The following is a 21167-nucleotide window of genomic DNA, read 5'->3' as shown; positions in this document are numbered from 1 at the left end:
AACCAATTAAGTCGGGTAACAAAGGGAAACTTTGAATCCTTCATGTTACCCAAATTCCAATAAATACTGATTATGATATGATATATAAATCATTTAGATGCTATGGAGTGATAAAAGAAATTAGAATGAAACTTAAAAATGAAAAATGGCATTCATGGATAACTTATAATAATCATGAAGAAGCATTCAATGCAATATGTAACATCAATGATATCAAAATTAATAACTTAAATGTCATGGGTGCCCTATGTGATAAGATACCAAACTGTTAGGATGTATATAGGCCTAGACCTGCTGACTGGTTTGAGAAAGATATCGATATAACTATGCTCCCCCAAAGAAAGCCAAAACGACCAATGTGGCTTGTTGCCGAGCCTAAAGGGAGTACAGTAATGGGAATTATTTTAAAATTAGCAAACTAATTCAGAAAAAGGTAGGAACCATTGCACCATGTGATATATCTCGCTTTGGGAAAAATAGCTTCCTAATCCATGCAAAATCATACACGCAGTCAGTTATACTGTCTAACCTTAAGACAAGCAGTGATGAGGATATGTTAGATGTCAAACCCCACCTAAACTTTAGTTACGGAAGGGGGGTAGTCTTCAATAAAGATCTGTATGAATTTACAGAAGAGGAAATACTAGCCATGTGCCCATTAACAGTGTGGAAAGTGCACAAGATTCCTGGGATGTCAATGATTATCCTTACTTTCCAGGATGCTGATGTGCCTTTCCACATCGATATTGAAAATGAAAGAATAAAAGTTCGACCTTTCAAACAAAAGCCCTTACAATGTTTCAAGTGTTTAAAATTTGGGCATCCTTCTAATGAAAAAATGTATAGCAACTGTTCCAAACCTTATCATGGAGAGAGTACACTTGAGCCCAGCTGTTTGAACTGCAATTCAAACCATAAATCCACTGACAGGAGCTGCGAGATTTATAAGTTTGAAGAAGCAGCCCTCAACAAATCCAGTGTAGAACACATAAGCGTAGGACATGCCAAAAGACTACTGAAAAAAACAAAAAGCTATGCAAAGGCACTGAAATCAAGAGAAAATATACCACAGGAGACATCGAACCCACATAGTGCTGTCAGTAATTCCAAGAAAAGAAATACATCATCTAATGATAGTAGAGTTTTGCGTGACAAAGTAAGCATATTGCCTTCCAAGGCTTTGCCACTGTGTATTAAAACTGCGGCACTGCCCACTTCTATACAAACTTCATCCACCATTACCAGCAATAGTACTAACCTCTCTCAGGCCATGTCCTTGCCTGATTTGATGGAGGTTCCACCCGAAACAAAGTTACCAGGTGCACCTGTGGTAGGGAAGGTGCAAAAATCTGGTAGATCCTCACCACCTATAAATAGGAAAAGAGAGAGACCTCCACCTCTCTCACCCCCTTCCATAAGAAATATTAGAGTTATGACATCAAATAAATATGATGTTTTGTCTGTTGATGTTTCTGATCAACCAGAAGACAATTTCAATAAATCAGAAATTCAAGTTGAGATCCACCATCCCCCTCAACAATTGGATCAGGACGACAACAAGAAAAGCACAAACAAAAAACCATATTTATCAAGACCCTCTCTAATAACACCACCGGGAAATAGCATTAGATCAAAAATTTCTAATGGGAAGACTTCATCCAAAAGCTCTTCCAAAAAATAAACCATAGTTTTCTCCTCCATTTTGCAATGGAATTGTCAGGGTTTAAGGGCCAAATATGAAGAACTTAAGCTCTTAGTTTACGAGCATTCTCCCATAATAGCAAGTCAACAGGAGAGCAAGCTTGATGCTAATACCCCTTGTCCTCGCGAATATATTAGTTATAGGATACCTTATGATCACGGAGTGGGGAGCCATGGCGGAAGTCTCATATACGTTCGTCAAGATGTTCCCCAAATACCTATATCTGTCCGTACACCTCAGCAGGCAGTGGTTGTACAGATTGATATAGGGAGAAAATATACAATTTGTTCACTGTACTTGCCTCCAAATGATAATATATTGTATGAAGATTTAGTAGAGGTGATTCAACAGCTTCTTCAACCTTTTCTTTTACTTGGAGATTTGAATGGTAGACATCCATTGTGGGGTGATGTTTTAGCAAACACCAGGGGCAATATTATATCATCAATTGTGGAAAACGAGGATTTCGGACTCCTTAATACAGGAGAACCCACACACTTCCATGTACAGACGGGTACCTTGTCATGCATCGACCTTTCAATTGCAAGCTCTAACTGTCTCCTTGATTTCGATTGGAGGACATTAGATGATTGGCATACTAGTGATCATGCACCAATCATTATAAACACCAACAATGGTCCACCTTTACAAAGATCTCCGCAATGGAATCTTGATAAGGCGGACTGGGATAGATTTCGTGAGCTAAGTGAAATTGAAGGAAATGCATAATAGTTTGAAAATATTGATGATGCCATAGACTTGCTTAATGGAACCCTTCATACAGCAGGAGTTAATTCAATTCCTAAAACAACAGGGTTATTCAAACGATGACCAGTCCCTTGGTGGTCTTCAGAACTAACTGCTCTGCACAGAGCCACAAGAAGGTCTTTAACTCGACTGCGCAGACACCCCACTGAGAGCAATTTGATTATATACAAGAAATGTAGAGCACAGTTCCGTCGTGCCATGAAGAAAGCTAGGCGCCAATCATGGGTGTCTTTTGTTTCCTCCATTAACAGTAGAACACCACCATCTGCTGTGTGGAGGAAAATAAAAAAGATTGCCGGCAAATTTACCCTGAACCCACCACCAGTGTTGAAGATGAACAGTCAGTATGTGACTGAAGCAAATGATGTCAGCAATGCCCTGGCTGAACATTTTACAAATGTATCCAGCAAATGTGAAGGAGCTCCTGGTCACCAGTATAGGAGCAACGAGGAAAAGAAATTTTAAATTTTGTAACAGGAAGGGAAGAGTCATATAATTCTCCTTTTACTGAAAGAGAATATGATTCCTCTCTTACTAATTGTAACAATACAGCCTCGGGACCCAATGGAATTCCATATGCAATGATTAAACATGTACATTTTAATACAAAGTTATTTATTTTAAGCATTATTAATAGAATATGGCATGATCATAGTTATCCAAGTGTTTGGGAACTACCCATCATTTTAGCCTTTTTAAAACCCGGTAAGGACAAGTTTTTAGCAGCAAACTACCGACCTATTGCATTGACATCTTGTTTATGTAAAATAATGGAGAAGATGGTCAATGCAAGACTAATTTGGTACCTTGAAAAGAAGAATATTTTATCACCGATTCAATGTGGATTCAGAAAAATGCACTCAGCGACTGATGTGTTGATACGACTTGAGTCCTCTATTTGTGAAGCGTTTGCTTCCAAACAGCACCATGTGACAGTCTTTTTTGACCTTGAAAAGGCATATGATACCACTTGGAGGTATGGTGTACTTGAAACAATTCATGACTTGGGATTGAGAGGCGAGCTTCCGCTATTTATTCAGGCATTTCTTTCAAATATAGTTTTTCAAGTAAGAGTGGGGGAAGCTCTATTGGAGAGTAAGTGCTAGGAAGAAGGAGTTCCTCAGGGTAGTGTGCTGAGTGTGACCCTTTTTGCACTAGCAATTAATGGGATATCCTCAGCCATTCCCCAGGATGTTCTCTCAACATTATTCGTGGATGATCTCTCCATATTATTTGCTGGAGCTAAAATGGCAATGGTTGAGAGAAAACTGCAACTCTCAATTGACAAAATTATCCAGTGGGCCGATATGAATGGATTCAAGTTCTCGACAAGTAAAACTACTATTGTACATTTCTGTTGTATCCGGGGAGCACATCTAGACCCGGATATATACATTAAAGGTTAACGTATCCCATGTGTAGGGGAAGCTAAATTTTTAGGTTTGATATTTGATTGTAGACTTACATGGGTTTCTCACTTTAAAGCATTAAAAGCTAAATGTCTTGAGGCTCTGAATCTTTTAAAGGTATTGTCACATACATCATGGGGGCCAGACCGCAATACTATTTTAAAATTATACAAGCCCTTGATTTTTTCCAAGATTAGTTATGGATGTGAAATATACCCCTCAGCCACCCCAAGCCGATTAAAGATATTAGATTCAATACATCATACTGGTATTAGATTGTCCACAGGAGCATTTAGAACCTCGCCTATCCCAAGTCTCCTTGTTGATGCTGGAGAGTTGCCTCTGGACCTTTACCGAATGTCTTTCATTATTCGGTATTGGTTTAGATTGCAAAGACTCCCTAATTCTTTAGCCTTCCAGACTGCAAGCCTTGTAAGGCACCAAACATACTTTGAGTTGCACCCAAAATCTCCTCAACCCTATGGCTTTCGGGTGAAACAATTATTAAACAGTCTGGATATAATTAGAAGTAAGGTATTTCCATTCAAGGTATCATCAACGCCTCCATGGAAATTACCAGAGATATCTTTTTGTAAATATTTTATTGGAGATAAGAAGAATATGTCAGACCTAGAAGCCAGGTCTCTTTTTAATGAACATGTTAAAAAACATAGAGGATCAACTTTTATCTATACTGATGGCTCCAAATCTGATGCTGGCGTTGGATTTGGAGTACATAGTAATGGTTTTAATTGTAGAGGTGCACTTCCTCTGACCGCTTCCATATTTACTGCCGAACTATATGGCATATTAACTTCTATTGAGAAAATAGCGTTGGAGAAGGAGGGTAATTTTACAATTTTTAGTGATGCAAGGAGTGTCCTTCAAGCTATAGAAGTTTTTAATTCTAATAACCCTCTAGTTTTAAAGATTTTAGAATGGCTTTTTATTATTGTACGGAGAGGTATAACAGTTCGATTTTGTTGGGTCCCAGTACATGTAGGTGTGTCTGGGAATGAGAAGGCAGATTCACTGGCTAAGAATGCTGCATCCGAGTTGCTGCCAAGAAGGTATCCCATTCCCTGTAATGATTTCTTACCTGACATCAAGAAATTGGTTTGCAATAAATGGCAACAGCAATGGGATAGCGTAGATGGCAATAAAATGAGAGAGGTAACAAATGTCATATCTCCTTGGAGGTATAATATGATGCCCCAAAAATGGGAGACGTCTCTTTGTCGTCTCCGTATTGGTCACGCTCGATTGACACACGAGTTTTTGCTGAAAGGCCAACACCAACCGTATTGTGACGACTGTTTAGTACCTCTAACAGTGAGGCATTTGTTGACCGAATGCCCCAATTATAACAACTTAAGGAATAGATATTTATTTGAGGCTCGAGGTGAGGGTGGCAGGTTCATCCTTGCCAAGATTCTTGGACATGATGTGTCCTACTATACAAGTGGCATTTTTAGATTTATTTCAGAAGCAGGTCTTCTGAAAACTATTTAACTTTCATGACATTCAACTTTTATGATTTTAATTGAATACTCTTTTATTTTTTATTTTTATTTTTTTAATACATAAACTAAATGATATTGGCGTCAATGACCTTAGATGTCAGGATGCTTGAAAACTTTAAATCAATCAATCAATCAATCCTCGGAGGAACAACCATCAAAAAATTTAGAGTCCGCCTATCTGAGGGCTCTAAGAACGATGTGTAATATCTCAGGTCTCAGAGATTTACACCTGTCGCCTCGTCATACCGATGCTCCAGCTTTAGACAGGCTATGTCGTCCTCCACCTAACCCTAAGACCAGAATCGAACTTCCCTTGTCTATTCCCACTGCAGGCCGTCTGAGGAAGGTCTCGCAGGCAGTCTCGGAGGAAACGAGTTCCTTGAAGTCTCAAGGATCCCATAAACTGCAGCAGTTTCCTTTTTCGAGGCAAAGGCGCTTTTAAAAGGTCAGAGACGCCAACCCTTCGCCTCTGACACTTGATTCCCTCACAGCAAGGCTTACTCCTGGCTGCTCTGCAGAGAGACTCTCTTCCCTTCCAGTCTCCTTTACCGCAGCAGAAGCCTCAACAATGGAAGCAGCGTCAATGTCTCTTCTAGAGGCACTATCCTGGTTTGACACATGGTCTGGCACAGTGGGCTATCTTGCAAGTCACGAGGACCTTTCAAACCAAAATTCCATGCAGTCTCTGCAGGAAGTCCTGGCTGCTGGGGCCAAGACAATGGACTTTCTAACTGCTACAGCTGCAACGATGTGGGGCAACTGGCTTCTCAAAAGGAGGGAATCGGTAGTCTCCAGACTGCATAGGAGCATCGGTAAATCTGAGAAATCTGATTTGAGGAACTGTGATCTTTTACAACCTCTCCTCTTCGCTAGACAAGCAGTCTACTCTACCTTAGAGACTTGAAGGAAGGAGACGCAGGACACTGCAATGCAAAAGGCTGCTTCCTTTCGTCCAATGCAACAGCAGCCAACTTCACAACCCTAGGCAACAATCGCAACTCCACTGCCAGCCAAGAACCTCAGCCGCCCCTCTTTTACACCCAAACCTATGGGCAGAGGAAAGTCGGCTCCTCCTAAGGCTAAAGGCAGAGGGAGGAACCCTAGACAGAAATAGGGTCTCGATTCCCCCCTCACAGTGCGTTGGGGGTGCCTGCAGGGGAGTTGTAGGAGGTGGAAAGTTATGGGGGCCATGCAATGGACCATGAGGGTGCTTCGTTGGGATACCGCATTCCCTTCATAGACTCTCCTCCTCCTCTAATTCCTCCCCGGATCTCGTCCTCCCAGGTCCCTCGGGATCCCGGGAAACAGCAAGCCCTAGCTCGGGAGATACAGAGCATGCTTCTAAAAGACACCATTCAAGAGGTCTCCAACTCTTCCCCAGGGTTTTTCAGTCGCCTCTTTCTGGTAGAGAAAGCCTCGGGAGGTTGGAGACCAGTAATAGATCTTTCGACTCTGAACCAGTTCGTGAAGCAGACTCCATTCAAAATGGAGACAGCGGCTTCCGTCACCCAAGCAGTACGTCCAGGAGACTCCATGGCATCTGTAGACTTGAGAGATGCTTATTTCCAAGTGCCAATCCATCGCACATCTCGGAAATTCTTACGCTTTCTGGCTCAGGGTCGAATCTTCGAGTTCAAAGTCCTGTGCTTCGGCCTCTTGACCACCTCACAGGTCTTTACGAAGATCTTCAAACTCGTATCTTCGTGGGCGCACAAACATGGAATTCGTCTGCTAAGATATCTGGACGATTGGCTGCTCCTGGCCTCGTCCAAGGAGCTAGCTCTGGATCATCTGAGAAGACTTCTGAATCTCTGCAAGGATCTGGGGATCCTTGTAAATGCAGAAAAGTCTTGCTTAACTCCGACCCAAGTCTTGAACTATCTGGGTATGTCCATCAACACCCAGGCAGGGAGAGTGTTTCCGTCGGAAGACAGGCTGTGGAGACTGGATCAGTCCATCACCCATCTCTTGTCTCCATTACCACCTTCAGCCAAGTGTCTTCTGGGCCATCTTGCCTCTCTGGAAAAACTGGTTCCAGGCGGGAGATCGAGAATGAGAAGTCTCTAATGGCATCTGAAGACCCATTGGTCTCAAAATTCAGATTCCCCATTCTTGGCAGTGGAGGTTCCAAGTCTGGTGCTACAAGATCTTCATTGGTGGTCAACCAGAGAGAACACCCAAACGGGCATTCCCCTCCAAAACCTGAGTCCGAAGTTAGAACTCTTTTCGGACGCGTCGCTACGGGGATGGGGTTACCACCTAGGCCCCAAACTAGCATCAGGAGTTTGGTCTCTGATAGAGAAGTCTCTCCATTTAAACCCCCTACAATTATTAACTGCCTGGAAAGGCCTAAAATTCTTTGTAGAAGATCTACACGGACGAGAGGTGGTTCTGATGAGCGACAACTCCACAGCCGTCTCATACATCAACAAGCAAGGGGGTACTCTGGTAAGAGACCTCTGTCTGTTAGCAGTCCAGATCTGCCAGTGGGCAGAAAGCCACAACATTTCTCTTTCAGCCAGGTTTATTCCGGGCTGGAAAAACATCGTGGCGGATCAGCTGAGCAGGCATCACCAAGTGCTGAGTGGAGAATGGTCTTTGGATCCTCGAGTAGCGAAGACAGTAATAGCTTTGTGGGGTTTACCCACAATAGATCTGTTCACTACCTCTCTGAATGCGAAGCTTCCCCGCTACGGGTCCCCAGTTCCAGACCATCAGGCAGCAATCCAGGACGCCCTCCAACACTCCTGGGACAACCTGGACGCTTATGCCTTCCCTCCCTTTTGCCTGCTCAGAAAGGTGATCAACAAACTCAGGATCTCACAGGACTGCAAGCTAACACTAATAGCTCTGGCTTGGCCAAGCAGAGAGTGGTACGCAGATCTCCTTTCCCTGCTGGTTCAAGTGCCGAGGTTCCTGCCTCCAGAACCCCATCTGTTGATGCAGCCACACAGTGGTATCCCCCACGGGAGAATCCACTTCCTGAAACTTCACGCCTGGAGGCTGTCCAGTCTCTCCTCAGAAGCAGAGGCTTTTCAGGAAAGGTGGCTGAACACATGTCCAGGCACCTGCGCCAATCTTCTACAAACCTCTACCAAGCAAAATGGAGAGTGTTTGCAGCTTGGTGTAGAGGGCGAGGCGTGTCTCCACTCGATCCTTCTCTTCCTTTAGTGGCAGACTTCCTAGTTTACCTCAGGGAGGAGAAACTCCTTTCAGTCTCGGCAATTAAGGGCTATCGTTCAGCCTTAAGCCTCATCTGCAGACTGAGAGGAGTTGACCTTTCCACCTCAGAAGATATCACCTTGTTGATTCGAGGTTTTGAGAGATCTTGCCCCCCAGTGGAGATTAGACCACCACCTTGGGACGTGTCCCTGGTCTTACGCTCCTTAAAGGGGCCTCCATATGAGCCCTTAAATAAGGCCTCTGATTTCTTCCTTACCCTTAAGACCGTCTTCCTAGTAGCTCTGGCCTCGACAAAAAGGGTTAGTGAATTTCACGGTCTATCCTAAGAAGTCACCCATACTAGAGAATGGGGGGAAGTCTCTCTCAACTTCGTGCCAAGCTTTGTGGCCAAAACCTAGAATCCTTCATCTGCCGATGAGAGGTTTAGAGAATTTCAATTTTCCAGCCTCAATAGGGCAACTCAGGATACTGATCAATTGCTACTGTGCCCGGTCAGGGCGCTAAAGAAATACCTGAAGCGCACCAGACCTTTCAGACCACGCCTCCGTCATCTCTTCCTCAGAACCAACAAGGTTAAGAAGAGAATCTCTCGCAACACCATCTCTTTCTGGCTCAAGAAAGTTATTGCGAGAGCCATTAACGGAGACCCTGAGGCAGCTCAACCCAAAGCCCATCAAGTTAGGGGAGTAGCTGCCTCACTGGCATTTAAGAAGAATTTCTCAGTCTCCCAAGTCTTAACAGCTGGAGTCTGGAAGCGCCAATCTACATTCACCTCTCACTATCTATGAGATGTGACACATAGGTCTCTAAACACCTTTTCTATAGGACCTATTGGGGCAGGTCAACAGGTGCTGTAACTACCTTTACACCCTTTCAGGGGACAGTAGCCATTGATCGAGGATTCTAAGTTACACTAGGTTTTAGAAGAACATCCATCTATCTTCTGCTCTTTCTTCTTCCTCCCATCTGGGTATCCTAGTCTGTGACCAGTTCATCAATGGAAATAATGTATGAAACTCATCTGACTCCTATCACAGGGTATAAGTTATACTCGTAGTCACGAGGGTTCCCCTTTTCAAGGTCAGGGGAACCCTTTGTATGAAAGGGTCCTGGTATTGCTCCCGACCCTCTTCATGCTGAAACTTTGGTTTCTACGTAATTACAAACCTTCAGTCATGCTGGATTTGGGGATCTACAAAGAAAGTTAATTGGAGATTGTTCATTAATAGAGTCTAGTCTATGGACTATCTTCTCTAGGAATAGAGAACCTTTCGTCCACCCTGACCTCAAGACTAAGTCTCCTATAGTAAAGAATGAGGGTTTGTATTTAGTGTAGGAACAAATGACAAACTTATAACAGAGTTTGTATTTTTCCTAACATACAAACCCGAATTCTTTACTCAAATCTTCCCGCCGTCACCGCCCCCTAATATAGTCCTAGCTAGAATCCGATTGAAGGTACTCGGTAGCTACCGGCCGGTAGTCCTCCACCCCCAACAGGGGGATAACTACCGGCCCAGTCGTTAACGACCTTGTTAAGGTTTTCTTCCGTATTTTCCAGCTCGCGCTAGAATATCTCCTATAGTAAAGAATCCGGGTTTGTATGTTAGGAAAAATACTAACTCTGTTATAAGTTTGTCATTTTTATGTATTATTTCATTCTTTATATTGATAGAATATTTATTTACCTAATGTGTTTATTTATTGCAGAATTTTCCGATTCTTTCATAAACTGTAGTTTGGTTAGATAGTTTGCATAGGAAGATCTTGTTGTGCTTTTCATCGCATAAAAATATGTTTTTGTTTTACAGCTGTGATTCAAGGAGTTTTAGTGCTGTTACTACCACTGCAACAATTAGTCATGTTGTATATGCACTACCTCACTATAGCTGTACTAGCCGCAGCCGACACTTTTTCAAATTATTATATTGAGGGGGAGAAGCGCCTTGTCAGTCAATGGCCTGATTATGGCACAGTAAGCTTCCAGGTGAGTATTGGGACATTTCTATAAGAGCAATTATGCCATCTGTTTAATTCTATATTTAATTTTGTACATTACTATACAGTACTCTTGTTTTTCTTCTGATGAAGCGATTGCATGTTTACATTGCATGCATTATTTTTGTTTAGCTTTTTCATATGTTGCCAGTACACTTGTGTTTCCTTCTGGTCAGCTAGTGAGAGTTAAGTAATTGTGGTTTGCCTTTTCCATCATTATCAAAATATTAAAAAGGAAATTGAAATAAGGTGGTGAATCATGTAAAGTAATTGTACCAGGCAGTAACCATCAAGTAGATTTAGACCAGACGGTTATTTAAACATGGAATGCGCAACATATGAGACATTGGAAAGAGTTCAGATGCAAATCCTGTAAAAAGGATACTTTTGCCAAACATGAGATTGATGGCGTTATTGTATAGTAATCCTATTTTCTGCTTGACCCTTACAAAGGATTTTGTTGTCCTAATTATTATCAAGTCAAGTTTCTTATATATAAAACTACTCATGTTTTGTTTCCACTATTTGATTGCCAGTTCTATTAAAGACATTATTTTAAATGAATCTTTTATTTCAGGGTTTTTCCAATATGCTGATGCTTCAAAAGTCGCTTTTCGATCCTCACAATGATATGGAAACCTTGTTCTTAAGGCAACAGGTTGCTGCTATTGTATTTCACACGTTAGTGGCAACGTTCGTCACTTTCTTCCTGGATTTAGATTGTAACAAAGACAAGGTAAGTGTATCAAAAAGATTTGTTGCATAAATGTGTTATTATATAATTAGTTTGAGGAAGAACTATTTGTGTGAAAAATTACTTTTAAAGTACTATCTGAATCAAGAGTGTAAATTATTGTAGGTGAATACCAGTAGTTATTTACATTGGAATTTCATTTGCTGATACCAGCGTATGTTATCCTATTAGCTTAGATAATTCTTGTACTGTACTGTAAGGTCAAATTAATAGATGTGTTTAGCCTTCACCTGCCTTACAATTATACTAACTCCTCTTATAGAATACAAACAGACATGATAAACATACAGTAATCCCTTGCACATCTGCTCTCACCAATAATTGCTCACTTTAGTGTTAGCCGTTGAGATACTAACATTAGAGAGTTACGGGGTCCTTTGACTGGCCAGACAGTACTACATTGGATCTTTCTCTCTGGTTACGGTTCACTTTCCTTTTGCCTATCTATACACAGAATAGTCTGGCCTATTCTTTACATAGTCTCCTCTCTCCTCATACACCTGACAACACTGAAATTACTTAACAATTCTTCTTCACCTAAGGGGTTAACTACTGCACTGTAATTGTTCAGTGGCTACTATCCTCTTGGGGAGGGTAGAAGAGACTCTCTAGCTATGGTAAGCAGCTCTTCTAGGAGAAGGACACTCCAAAGTCAAACCATTGTTCTCTAGTCTTGGGTAGTGCCATAGCCTTTGTACTATGGTCTTCCACTGTCTTGGGTTAGAGTTCTCTTGCTTGAGGGTACACTCGGGCACACTATTTTATCTAATTTCTCTTCCTCTTGTTTTGTTAAAGTTTTTATAGTTTATATAGGAATTATTTATGTTACTGTTTTTAAATATTTTTTTCCTTGTTCCCTGTTGGGGCCCCTGGGCTTATATCATCCTGGTTTCCCAACTAGGGTTGTAGCTTAGCAAGTAATAATAATAATAATAATAATAGCCATATCCACAATTGGTGTGAAAAATGCAAATACCTGATAGTGTGGATCAACAAACGGACTGGATTGAGAGCAAAATAATACCTCTGTTCAGTCAGTTAGAGCTGTAACCATACATTGTGAGTATGTTCTGATGGGCATTATGAGAATATTGTTTGGTGATTGTCTGAATTTACTTGATTGGGGTTGCATATTGTATTGTGGAAATTTTGCACAAGGTGTCTTTCTTAGCCCCCGTGAATTTGGCTCACAATTATAATTTTTTGCTTAAAAGTGTCTCATGATGCAAGCTTTAGCTTTTGTAGCAGTCTCATCTGGTTTGGAAGTACTGTACTAATGTGTTTGGCATGCATCTTTGTATGCGTGCTTATAGCTGCCAAACGGCAGAAAACAGTTTTGTCTCTGGCTACCAAGCTGGAGATATTAGACTGCCAAGATGCAGGCTGATCTGGAGCCTTAGTTATTGACCACTATGGCTTACCAAAGATGACATTATGTATATAACACTGTTCACTCATAGGAGAAGCTGCAGTCATATATGTCCAAGAATTTTGAAGTAAAACCATTAAGAAGTTAGGCTAGCATTGATTTTTTCCTGCCCGTAATACAAACCTTCGACCTATAACAGGAGTAGGAATTCAGAGAAGCTAGAACGGCCATTTAAACTTTTAACGAGGTAGTATAGTAGTAGTAGCAGTTGGTGTATAGGTGTGGCCCATGTACCATGTAGCGTAACCATTACTTTGACTTCTGCCACCAGAGAGTGCAGGCGTACATGTGGCTGTTTTAATCGTTTGATTCTTCTTTCAAATTGTATGATTGTTTTAAAGAGAATCATGTTTGAGGGAGATTAATGGAACGAGTCAAGGATATGGAGTGATTCATGATAGCTGTAATTGTGTTACAGTTTTTTGTGCTACCTGCTGTTATCCAGTGTACAGTAATTGTTCAAGTCAGGCAGCATATCTGTCGCTGTTCTATCCTTTGTGTGTGGCTCTACTACAGTGATGACAATGTGAACCTAAAAAAGATGGCTTTCCTTGGATATTGCTGGTGCCGGTCTTCATTCCTTCAGCATTTGATGACCTCATAAGGCGCTAGGAATGTATCACCTGGCTGTGATGTTGCGTCTTCTTTTCTGTGAGTGTTATCATTGGCCTGCAAGACTGAATAAGACGAACTTCAAGTTCTCCCTTCTTCCCTGCCTCATGTTCGCCGAGTCTTCGCTATAACTTCTGGAGAAGAGCAAGTAGAAGACATCATAGAAGGCCAGGAAGTCTGATCGATACAAGTTACGTACTGTATATGTAACTCCTACCCTTTCTCTTCCAATGGGAGGGACAGTGCAGCACCGTACCAGGAACCTCCCTTCTTGAGTGAGTACCAAGAGTTTTTCCTTAGTGGAAAGAAACTAAGGAAGTGTTTGGGTACTCGGTGGGATTGTTTTCCCACCTTTTTCCTCAGCTTGATCTCATGCCAGGAGGAGTGAGGACAAAAAAAAAAAAAAGAGTTGTCCCATAGCGAGAAAGAAACATTGGTTCTAACAACTCTCATATAAACTGATCATACACCCTGCAGGTCTGGATGAAGGGCGCTGCCTTTCCTTTCCTCTTCCTGGATGATATATCTCTTTCTCTTTCTCTCGGGGAAAGAAAAGTGGTGCATGCCAAAGAGATATCGGTACGCGCTGCTGCTGGTGTTTCCTCTTCGCCTGTTGCAGAGTTGCAGAGATGACTGCTGAAACCTTTGGATTTGATGCTTGCTAAGGAAGAAATAACTGAGGCATAACATAACCGATCAATCTGACTCGCTGTAATCTCACTCTGTTTCCTCTGCGTGACTTCTCAGGAGGAACAGTACTTTACACAAATTTGACCTCCCTGGAAGACATTGAGGTACAAGATACAAAGGCACACAACCCTGCTACCATTTCTAAGTCTCAAAAGAGATGAGGCACGAACCCATTTCGTTATGACAAAGAGCCTTGCTCTCATCCCTCTCTTGCCAAGGATGTTCCCCGGATGTTTCGGTGACTCCTTCTCTACAAGCATGAACCTCAAAGGATGTCTATGTTAGATCTGCTAGATGCTTTGTCTTCTAAACATGATCACCTTCACAGACTAGATTGTTGCTACCCGCATGATTATCTGTGCCCACATTCATCTTATTCTACACCCATGATCGTCCATGCTCACAAGATTCATTATGTACTATCACACAATCATGGCCATGTGTACAATCATCTATAAATACGACCATCCACACGCACTAAGAACTATATGCATGATCATCCACATAAGAGCAACCACGCACACGGTCGTCCACCAGCTCGACCACCACAAACGTGATCACCCATGCCACAAATTCCAGACATGATCATCTAAGCCCTTGGTCATCCATGTGCATGATGGCTCCGGACCACGATTGTCTATACCCATAATTATTCAAGAGCGCAATCGCCACACACAGTATTTCCCCGTGCTAAGTTTCAGATTATCTCTGGTGTCCAAACTCTCCGTCATCGTGAGCAGTCTGTGTGTGCCTAGTGATTAGTCTTCTTTCTCTTAGCCGGATCACAAGAATAGTATGTTCCGGGAAGGTATCTACTTGGCTCAGCTGAGTGACAAGAACACTCCTGATCGATCTCAACCCACGTATGCTTGAAAGGGACAGTTTGTTCCAGGAATGTATCTACTTATGAGGGGCCCCTAGTACATTCTCACCTCTTACGCAAAGTGAGGGGTTACTTATCGGGAACATTCCCTTCCTTGGGAATGCGTTTCAGTACACGGTTCATGTATGCACCTCACGCCTGTTCTTCAGTGGCTTTAGGGGCACAGAGCTTCTGCCATGTGCGTTGTTCCAGCTTTCCCAGTATTGTACAAGTACACAATACCAGTGGAAGGGGAAGCTATGACCATTTTCATCGCTTGTACAGGCTATGAGGTCTTCCATTCACGAGCAGATTTTTCCTCTAGCTCTTTCCTTTCATGTTTCTCCCGGTAAGACAAGACTCCCTGTGCTTGCTCTCCTTAATTCTCATTTCCCATGGTCTAATTTAATGTTGTTACTGTTCTTGAAAAATTTTATTTTGATTGTTTATTCTTCTCATGTAGTTTATTTATTTCCGTATCCCTTCCTCACTGGGTTATTTATCCCTTTTAGAACCCTTGGGCTTACAGCGTCTTGCTTTTTGAACTAGGGTTATAGCCTAGCTAGTTATTATAATAATAATAATAATAGCAATAATAATAATGGCCATGTGCAGCGATTGGGAATCATACAATTGGCAGCTGCAATAGGGAACCATACGATTGGCAGCTGCAATCACAAACCATGCTTCAGTATTGATAGCCGTGACCGGGAACCATACGATTGGGAGCCGTAATCGGAAACCATACGATTGGCAGCCGTGATCAGGAACCATATGATCATCAGCCGCAATCCGGAACTGTACAGCTGGCAGAATTATGTGTTCAGAAACCACGTGACCAGAAACTACATAATTTAAAACCACACCAATCAGTGAGTGTCACAATTTTAAAGGACAAAAGGTTTGTATACCCATAGGAATAAATAACAAATTTTGAAAGTAATTTGTATTTCTCCTAGCTATACAAACCTTAGTCCTTTAAAGTTAAACTTCTCACCTCAACCACTCCTCTCAGTCTTGAGCCAAAGGTCTAAAGTGAAGAGCCCATGGTCATCTCCTGTCTATAATTAGCTTAGTAACGAATTCAACAGCTGTCCACCTCTACTGGAGACACGTTCCCTATTTTTAATGATTCGGGTTTGTATAACTAGGAAAAATACAAATTACTTTAGAAAATTTATATTTTTTTATTAGCACGCTATATTACTGGGCATAGCCCACTTGTATATATATGCAAATTTACCTTTGTTGATATGTTTCTAGAATACTAAAGCTAAATGAAAATATGTGATATATTTATCTTACTTTCAGATTTTCCTGTTGGTGTACCTGGTTCCTGTGTTTGCACGACTGGCAGGTTTCCCTGTCACAGAACTTCATTTGACCCATAACTTTGCTTCTTGTTTTGTCATATTCTTAACAGTTCAGTATATATTTCTCTGTGTTCCTCATGTATTTAGATTTTTAAAAAATATGTACACTTCACTGGTAGAGATGATTGAGTTTTTTGGGCCCGTTGGGGTTGTTGTAAATATTTGGAGTAGACTTTTTGTGCCCATACAGCTTCTTTTGTTTTGGCTTGTGCTGTTTTCAACACAGCTATACAACCATTATCTACCTTCGTATAATACTGCTGTTGCTCCTAAATCAGGATCCCATACAGCAACTACTATAAGTGGTGTTGTTTTGGGAGTCTCATCCCCAGTAGTTGATGGTATAGGGTCCTCAGTATCGTCCGTTGGAAATGGGGCACCAGGTGAGGTGTGGTATCTGGTGATTATTCAAAGTGCCGCTGAAGTTTGTTACACTCCTCTAATGTTGGCTGGTACATGTGTTGCTGTCTCATATGCATCTCGATTAATTTTATCCTTAACGAGGGCATATACAGCTGGACCAGGGGCAGCTCCCCTTCCAGATGATTTAGTCCATTCAGGGTGGACTGAGGGAGTTACGATGGCTCTTTTAGCTGTGCAAACATCTTTACTTAGCATGGAAACGCGTGAACGTTTAGCAGTTCTTGCGATTATTCTGCTGATTGTTGTAACTTCACTAGTCCAGAGCATGTATGAACTAGTGGAACCTGTAGTCCTAGCACTTAGTGCCCAGGGTGTAGTCTCTTTTTCCAGACATGCCAGAGCAATCTCTGCATGTTTACTGCTCTTAATTCTTCCTTTATACATGGTATATATGTTCACTCTCATTTTTGAGCAAGATTTTTGGCTATTGCTAGTTGTGTCCACAAGTATTATGACATCTGTTCAAGTTTTAGGACTCTTGGCCATTTATATACTCCTTACATGGGATGCTGTATGTGCCCAGCCATGGCCTGGTTTAGATGACTTAGTTTATTACACTAGAGTGACAACACGGGTATTTGAATTTATAGTTGCAGTATTCGTTGTAGGGGCAGGAGTGAAAGAATGCATAACCGGCATGTGGTCCTGGATTAATGCTGTCGTTCTACTCATCCATTTTTATTTCAATGTGTGGCAACGTTTACAGCAAGGTTGGAAAAGCTTCTTGTCACGTTTGGAAGCTGCCAAGAAGATATCAGCTTTGCCTGAAGCTTCTCCAGAGCAGTTGGAAGCTTACAATGATGTGTGTGCTATATGTTACGCAGAAATGTCGTCGGCTCGAAGCACTCATTGCCATCATTTCTTCCATGGTCCTTGCCTTAGGAAGTGGTTATATGTGCAAGACAAATGCCCAATGTGCCATGCCCCTATCACTTTGAAAGATACTGATAACATACAAGAAAAAACACCCTCTCCTCAAGAAGATTCATCTAGTAGCGACCCACCCTCGCCAGATTCAATAGAGAGAGAGCTCGGAGCCAATATTCCTCTCCCCGATGATGGGGATAATGAAGATCTCTCTCTCATTAACACAGATGATGATGACACGAGGGATTCTGCAAAGGAAGAGGAACTCCCAAGGGATTCTGCAAAGGAAGAGGAACTCCCAAGGGATTCTGCAAAGGAAGAGGAACTCCCAAAGGCTGTTGAAAGCAGGGAAGAGTAGGTTGTAGAAGCACAAAAGTCAAAATGTATACCCGTAGAATAAGATGGTCTATCAAATTATTGGTAATTTTTGAAAGAGCTGAGTCTGTTTCTATTTTTTTATAATTACATTAGGCAGTTGTAAAAATTTTGCCACAATTAATGTCTGTGTAAATATTTTTGTACTATAAAAGTTACATGATGTCAAGGTAATTTTTATATTACTTATAATGTTACGTATTTTAAAATTAGGATGTGTATTTCTTTGGCATTTAAAGTTGAGAAATTCATTTCATGTAGGGATCATTATTGGAGATGAATAATATTTTGAGAGGTTTGTTTTCACATCTTTGAAAGAAAGATATTATGCTCAGAGGTGTAATGTATTTGCAAATGGAGAATTGCAATGATCTATATTGGTCTCATCAGAGGTCTGGGTAAAAATAATTGATTTATGTCTTATGAATAACTGTAAAGGATTACAAAGTAGCTTGGGAAATACTGCATTGTAAATGTCAGGACTCTGTTGGTACACTTCATTGTAGCTCTCTTTACACGTCTAAAGTATATTTTCTACGATATTCTGAATTCAGGCTTTCCTTCACCTTACTGTTACAGATTCCAAGTTCAGGCTTTCTTTCACCTTACTGTTACAGAATCCAAGTTCAGGCATACCTTCACCTTATTGTTACAGAATCCAAGTTCAGGTTTTCCTTCTCCTTACTGTTACAGAATCCAAGTTCGGGTTTTCCTTCAACTTACTGTTACAGAATCAAAGTTCAGGATTTCCTTCGCCTTACTGTTACAGAATCAAAGTTCAGGATTTCCTTCGCCTTACTGTTACAGAATCCAGGTTCAGGCTTTCCTTCATCTTACTGTTACAGAATCCAAGTTCAGGCTTTCCTTCACCTTACTGTTACAGAATCCAGGTTCAGGTTTTCCTTCACCTTACTGTTACAGAATCCAAGTTCAGGCTTTCCTTCACCTTACTGTTACAGAATCCAAATTCAGGCTTTCTTTCACCTTACTGTTACAGAATCCAAGTTCATGCTTTCCTTCACCTTACTGTTACAGAATCCAGGTTCAGGGTTTCCTTCATCTTACTGTTACAGAATCCAAGTTCAGGATTTCCTTCACCTTACTGTTACAGAATCCAGGTTCAGGGTTTCCTTCATCTTACTGTTACAGAATCCAAGTTCAGGATTTCCTTCACCTTACTGTTACAGAATCCAGGTTCAGGGTTTCCTTCATCTTACTGTTACAGAATCCAAGTTCAGGATTTCCTTCACCTTACTGTTACAGAATCCAAGTTCAGGTTTTCCTTTACCTTACTGTTACAGAATCCAAGTTCAGGTTTTCCTTCACCTTACTGTTACAGAATCCAGGTTCAGGCTTTCCTTCACCTTACTGTTACAGAATCCAGGTTCAGGCTTTCCCTCACCTTACTGTTACAGAATCCAAATTCAGGCTTTCCCTCACCTTACTGTTACAGAATCCAGGTTCAGGCTTTCCTTCACCTTACTGTTACAGAATCCAGGTTCAGGCTTTCCCTCACCTTACTGTTACAGAATCCAGGTTCAGGCTTTCCTTCACCTTACTGTTACAGAATCCAAGTTCAGGTTTTCCTTCACCTTACTGTTACAGAATCCAGGTTCAGGTTTTCCTTCACCTTACTGTTACAGAATCCAAGTTCAGGTTTTCCTTCACCTTACTGTTACAGAATCCAGGTTCAGGTTTTCCTTCACCTTACTGTTACAGAATCCAAGTTCAGGTTTTCCTTCACCTTACTGTTACAGAATCCAGGTTCAGGCTTTCCTTCACCTTACTGTTACAGAATCCAAGTTCAGGTTTTCCTTCACCTTACTGTTACAGAATCCAAGTTCAGGCTTTCCTTCACCTTACTGTTACAGAATCCAAGTTCAGGTTTTCCTTCACCTTACTGTTACAGAATCCAGGTTCAGGTTTTCCTTCACCTTACTGTTACAGAATCCAAGTTCAGGCTTTCCTTCACCTTACTGTTACATAATCCAAGTTCAGGCTTTCCTTCACCTTACTGTTACATAATCCAAGTTCAGGCTTTCCTTCACCTTACTGTTACAGAATCCAAGTTCAGGCTTTCCTTCACCTTACTGTTACAGAATCCAAGTTCAGGTTTTCCTTTATCTTACTGTTACAGAATCCAAGTTCAGGCTTTCCTTCACCTTACTGTTACAGAATCCAAGTTCAGGCTTTCCTTCACCTTACTGTTACAGAATCCAAGTTCAGGTTTTCCTTCACCTTACTGTTACAGAATCCAAGTTCAGGTTTTCCTTCACCTTACTGTTACAGAATCCAGGTTCAGGCTTTCCTTCACCTTACTGTTACAGAATCCAGGTTCAGGTTTTCCTTCACCTTACTGTTACAGAATCCAAGTTCAGGCTTTCCTTTACCTTACTGTTACAGAATCCAAGTTCAGGCTTTCCTTCACCTTACTGTTACAGAATTCAAACTCAGTCTCCTTCAGCTTAATGTTACAGACAGCAGGTATACTGGCAAGTTAAGTTTAGAGTCTGGTTTGTATGTTGTGATTTTGGCCTTAAGAAATCTAGTAATGTATTCAGCTTTGTACATTTAGCTTGTGAGATTAACACCAGGATGACCGAGGTGTTTAAAACATCTTACCATATCACTCTTATATTTTGAATCATTGACTATAGATTCTATTAATAAGATGGTTAGTTGTTAGTGTTTTGAACTTCAATGAAGGAATATATTGAACTTTAATGAAGGAAGGTATTCATACAGTCCTTTGAACATCCTTGGGAATTAGTTTATAACTTATTTCCTATAATCCTGTACTAGTTAGGAACAATATTACTTTCAATTTCACAATCTTTACAACTTACAAACATTATTCTTTTTTCTTCTTTTATGCCTTTACCACAAATGGGTTTTTACATTCTTGACAAACTAAACTATTATCATAGTATTTAAAAAATTTTCCCATGGCACTAGCAATGATTTTTGGTTTCTGAAGACCCAGTGGATGGTACCCCAGCAGGATCTGGCAAACTACGCTTACAAACATAAGCTTCCCTAAGACTATCAATGAGCTGTGAAATTAATGCTTTCCTGGTTGATTTTTCCCCTGGTGCAAGCTTGTAGATAATCCATGCTTTTATGAATACCATATCAGGAACATCATAAAAAAATCCAAGTGGCTAATACCTTGTAGCACATGTATTGTACTCCCTAAATA

At 41.2% G+C, this 21167-nt stretch overlaps 1 protein-coding gene across 1 annotated transcript in view; it reads left to right on the top strand.

The window, feature by feature from the left end:
- Window positions 1-18882, top strand: part of LOC137639975 (RING finger protein 145-like) — a 50329-nt gene extending 31447 nt beyond the window's left edge. Inside the window, exons 3-5 of the mRNA XM_068372308.1 lie at window positions 10397-10572; window positions 11161-11319; window positions 16242-18882. Coding sequence (XP_068228409.1) covers window positions 10397-10572; window positions 11161-11319; window positions 16242-17951 — 2045 coding nt within the window. The 3' untranslated portion in view covers window positions 17952-18882. The remainder of the gene's footprint in view (window positions 1-10396; window positions 10573-11160; window positions 11320-16241) is intronic.
- Window positions 18883-21167: the final 2285 nt, after the last annotated feature.

This window comes from Palaemon carinicauda, chromosome 4 (genome assembly GCF_036898095.1).
Source record: "Palaemon carinicauda isolate YSFRI2023 chromosome 4, ASM3689809v2, whole genome shotgun sequence".
Classification (NCBI taxonomy): Eukaryota; Metazoa; Arthropoda; class Malacostraca; order Decapoda; family Palaemonidae; genus Palaemon; species Palaemon carinicauda.
Note: the sequence above shows the minus strand (reverse complement) of the source record. Positions and strands in the feature narration are given on the sequence as shown.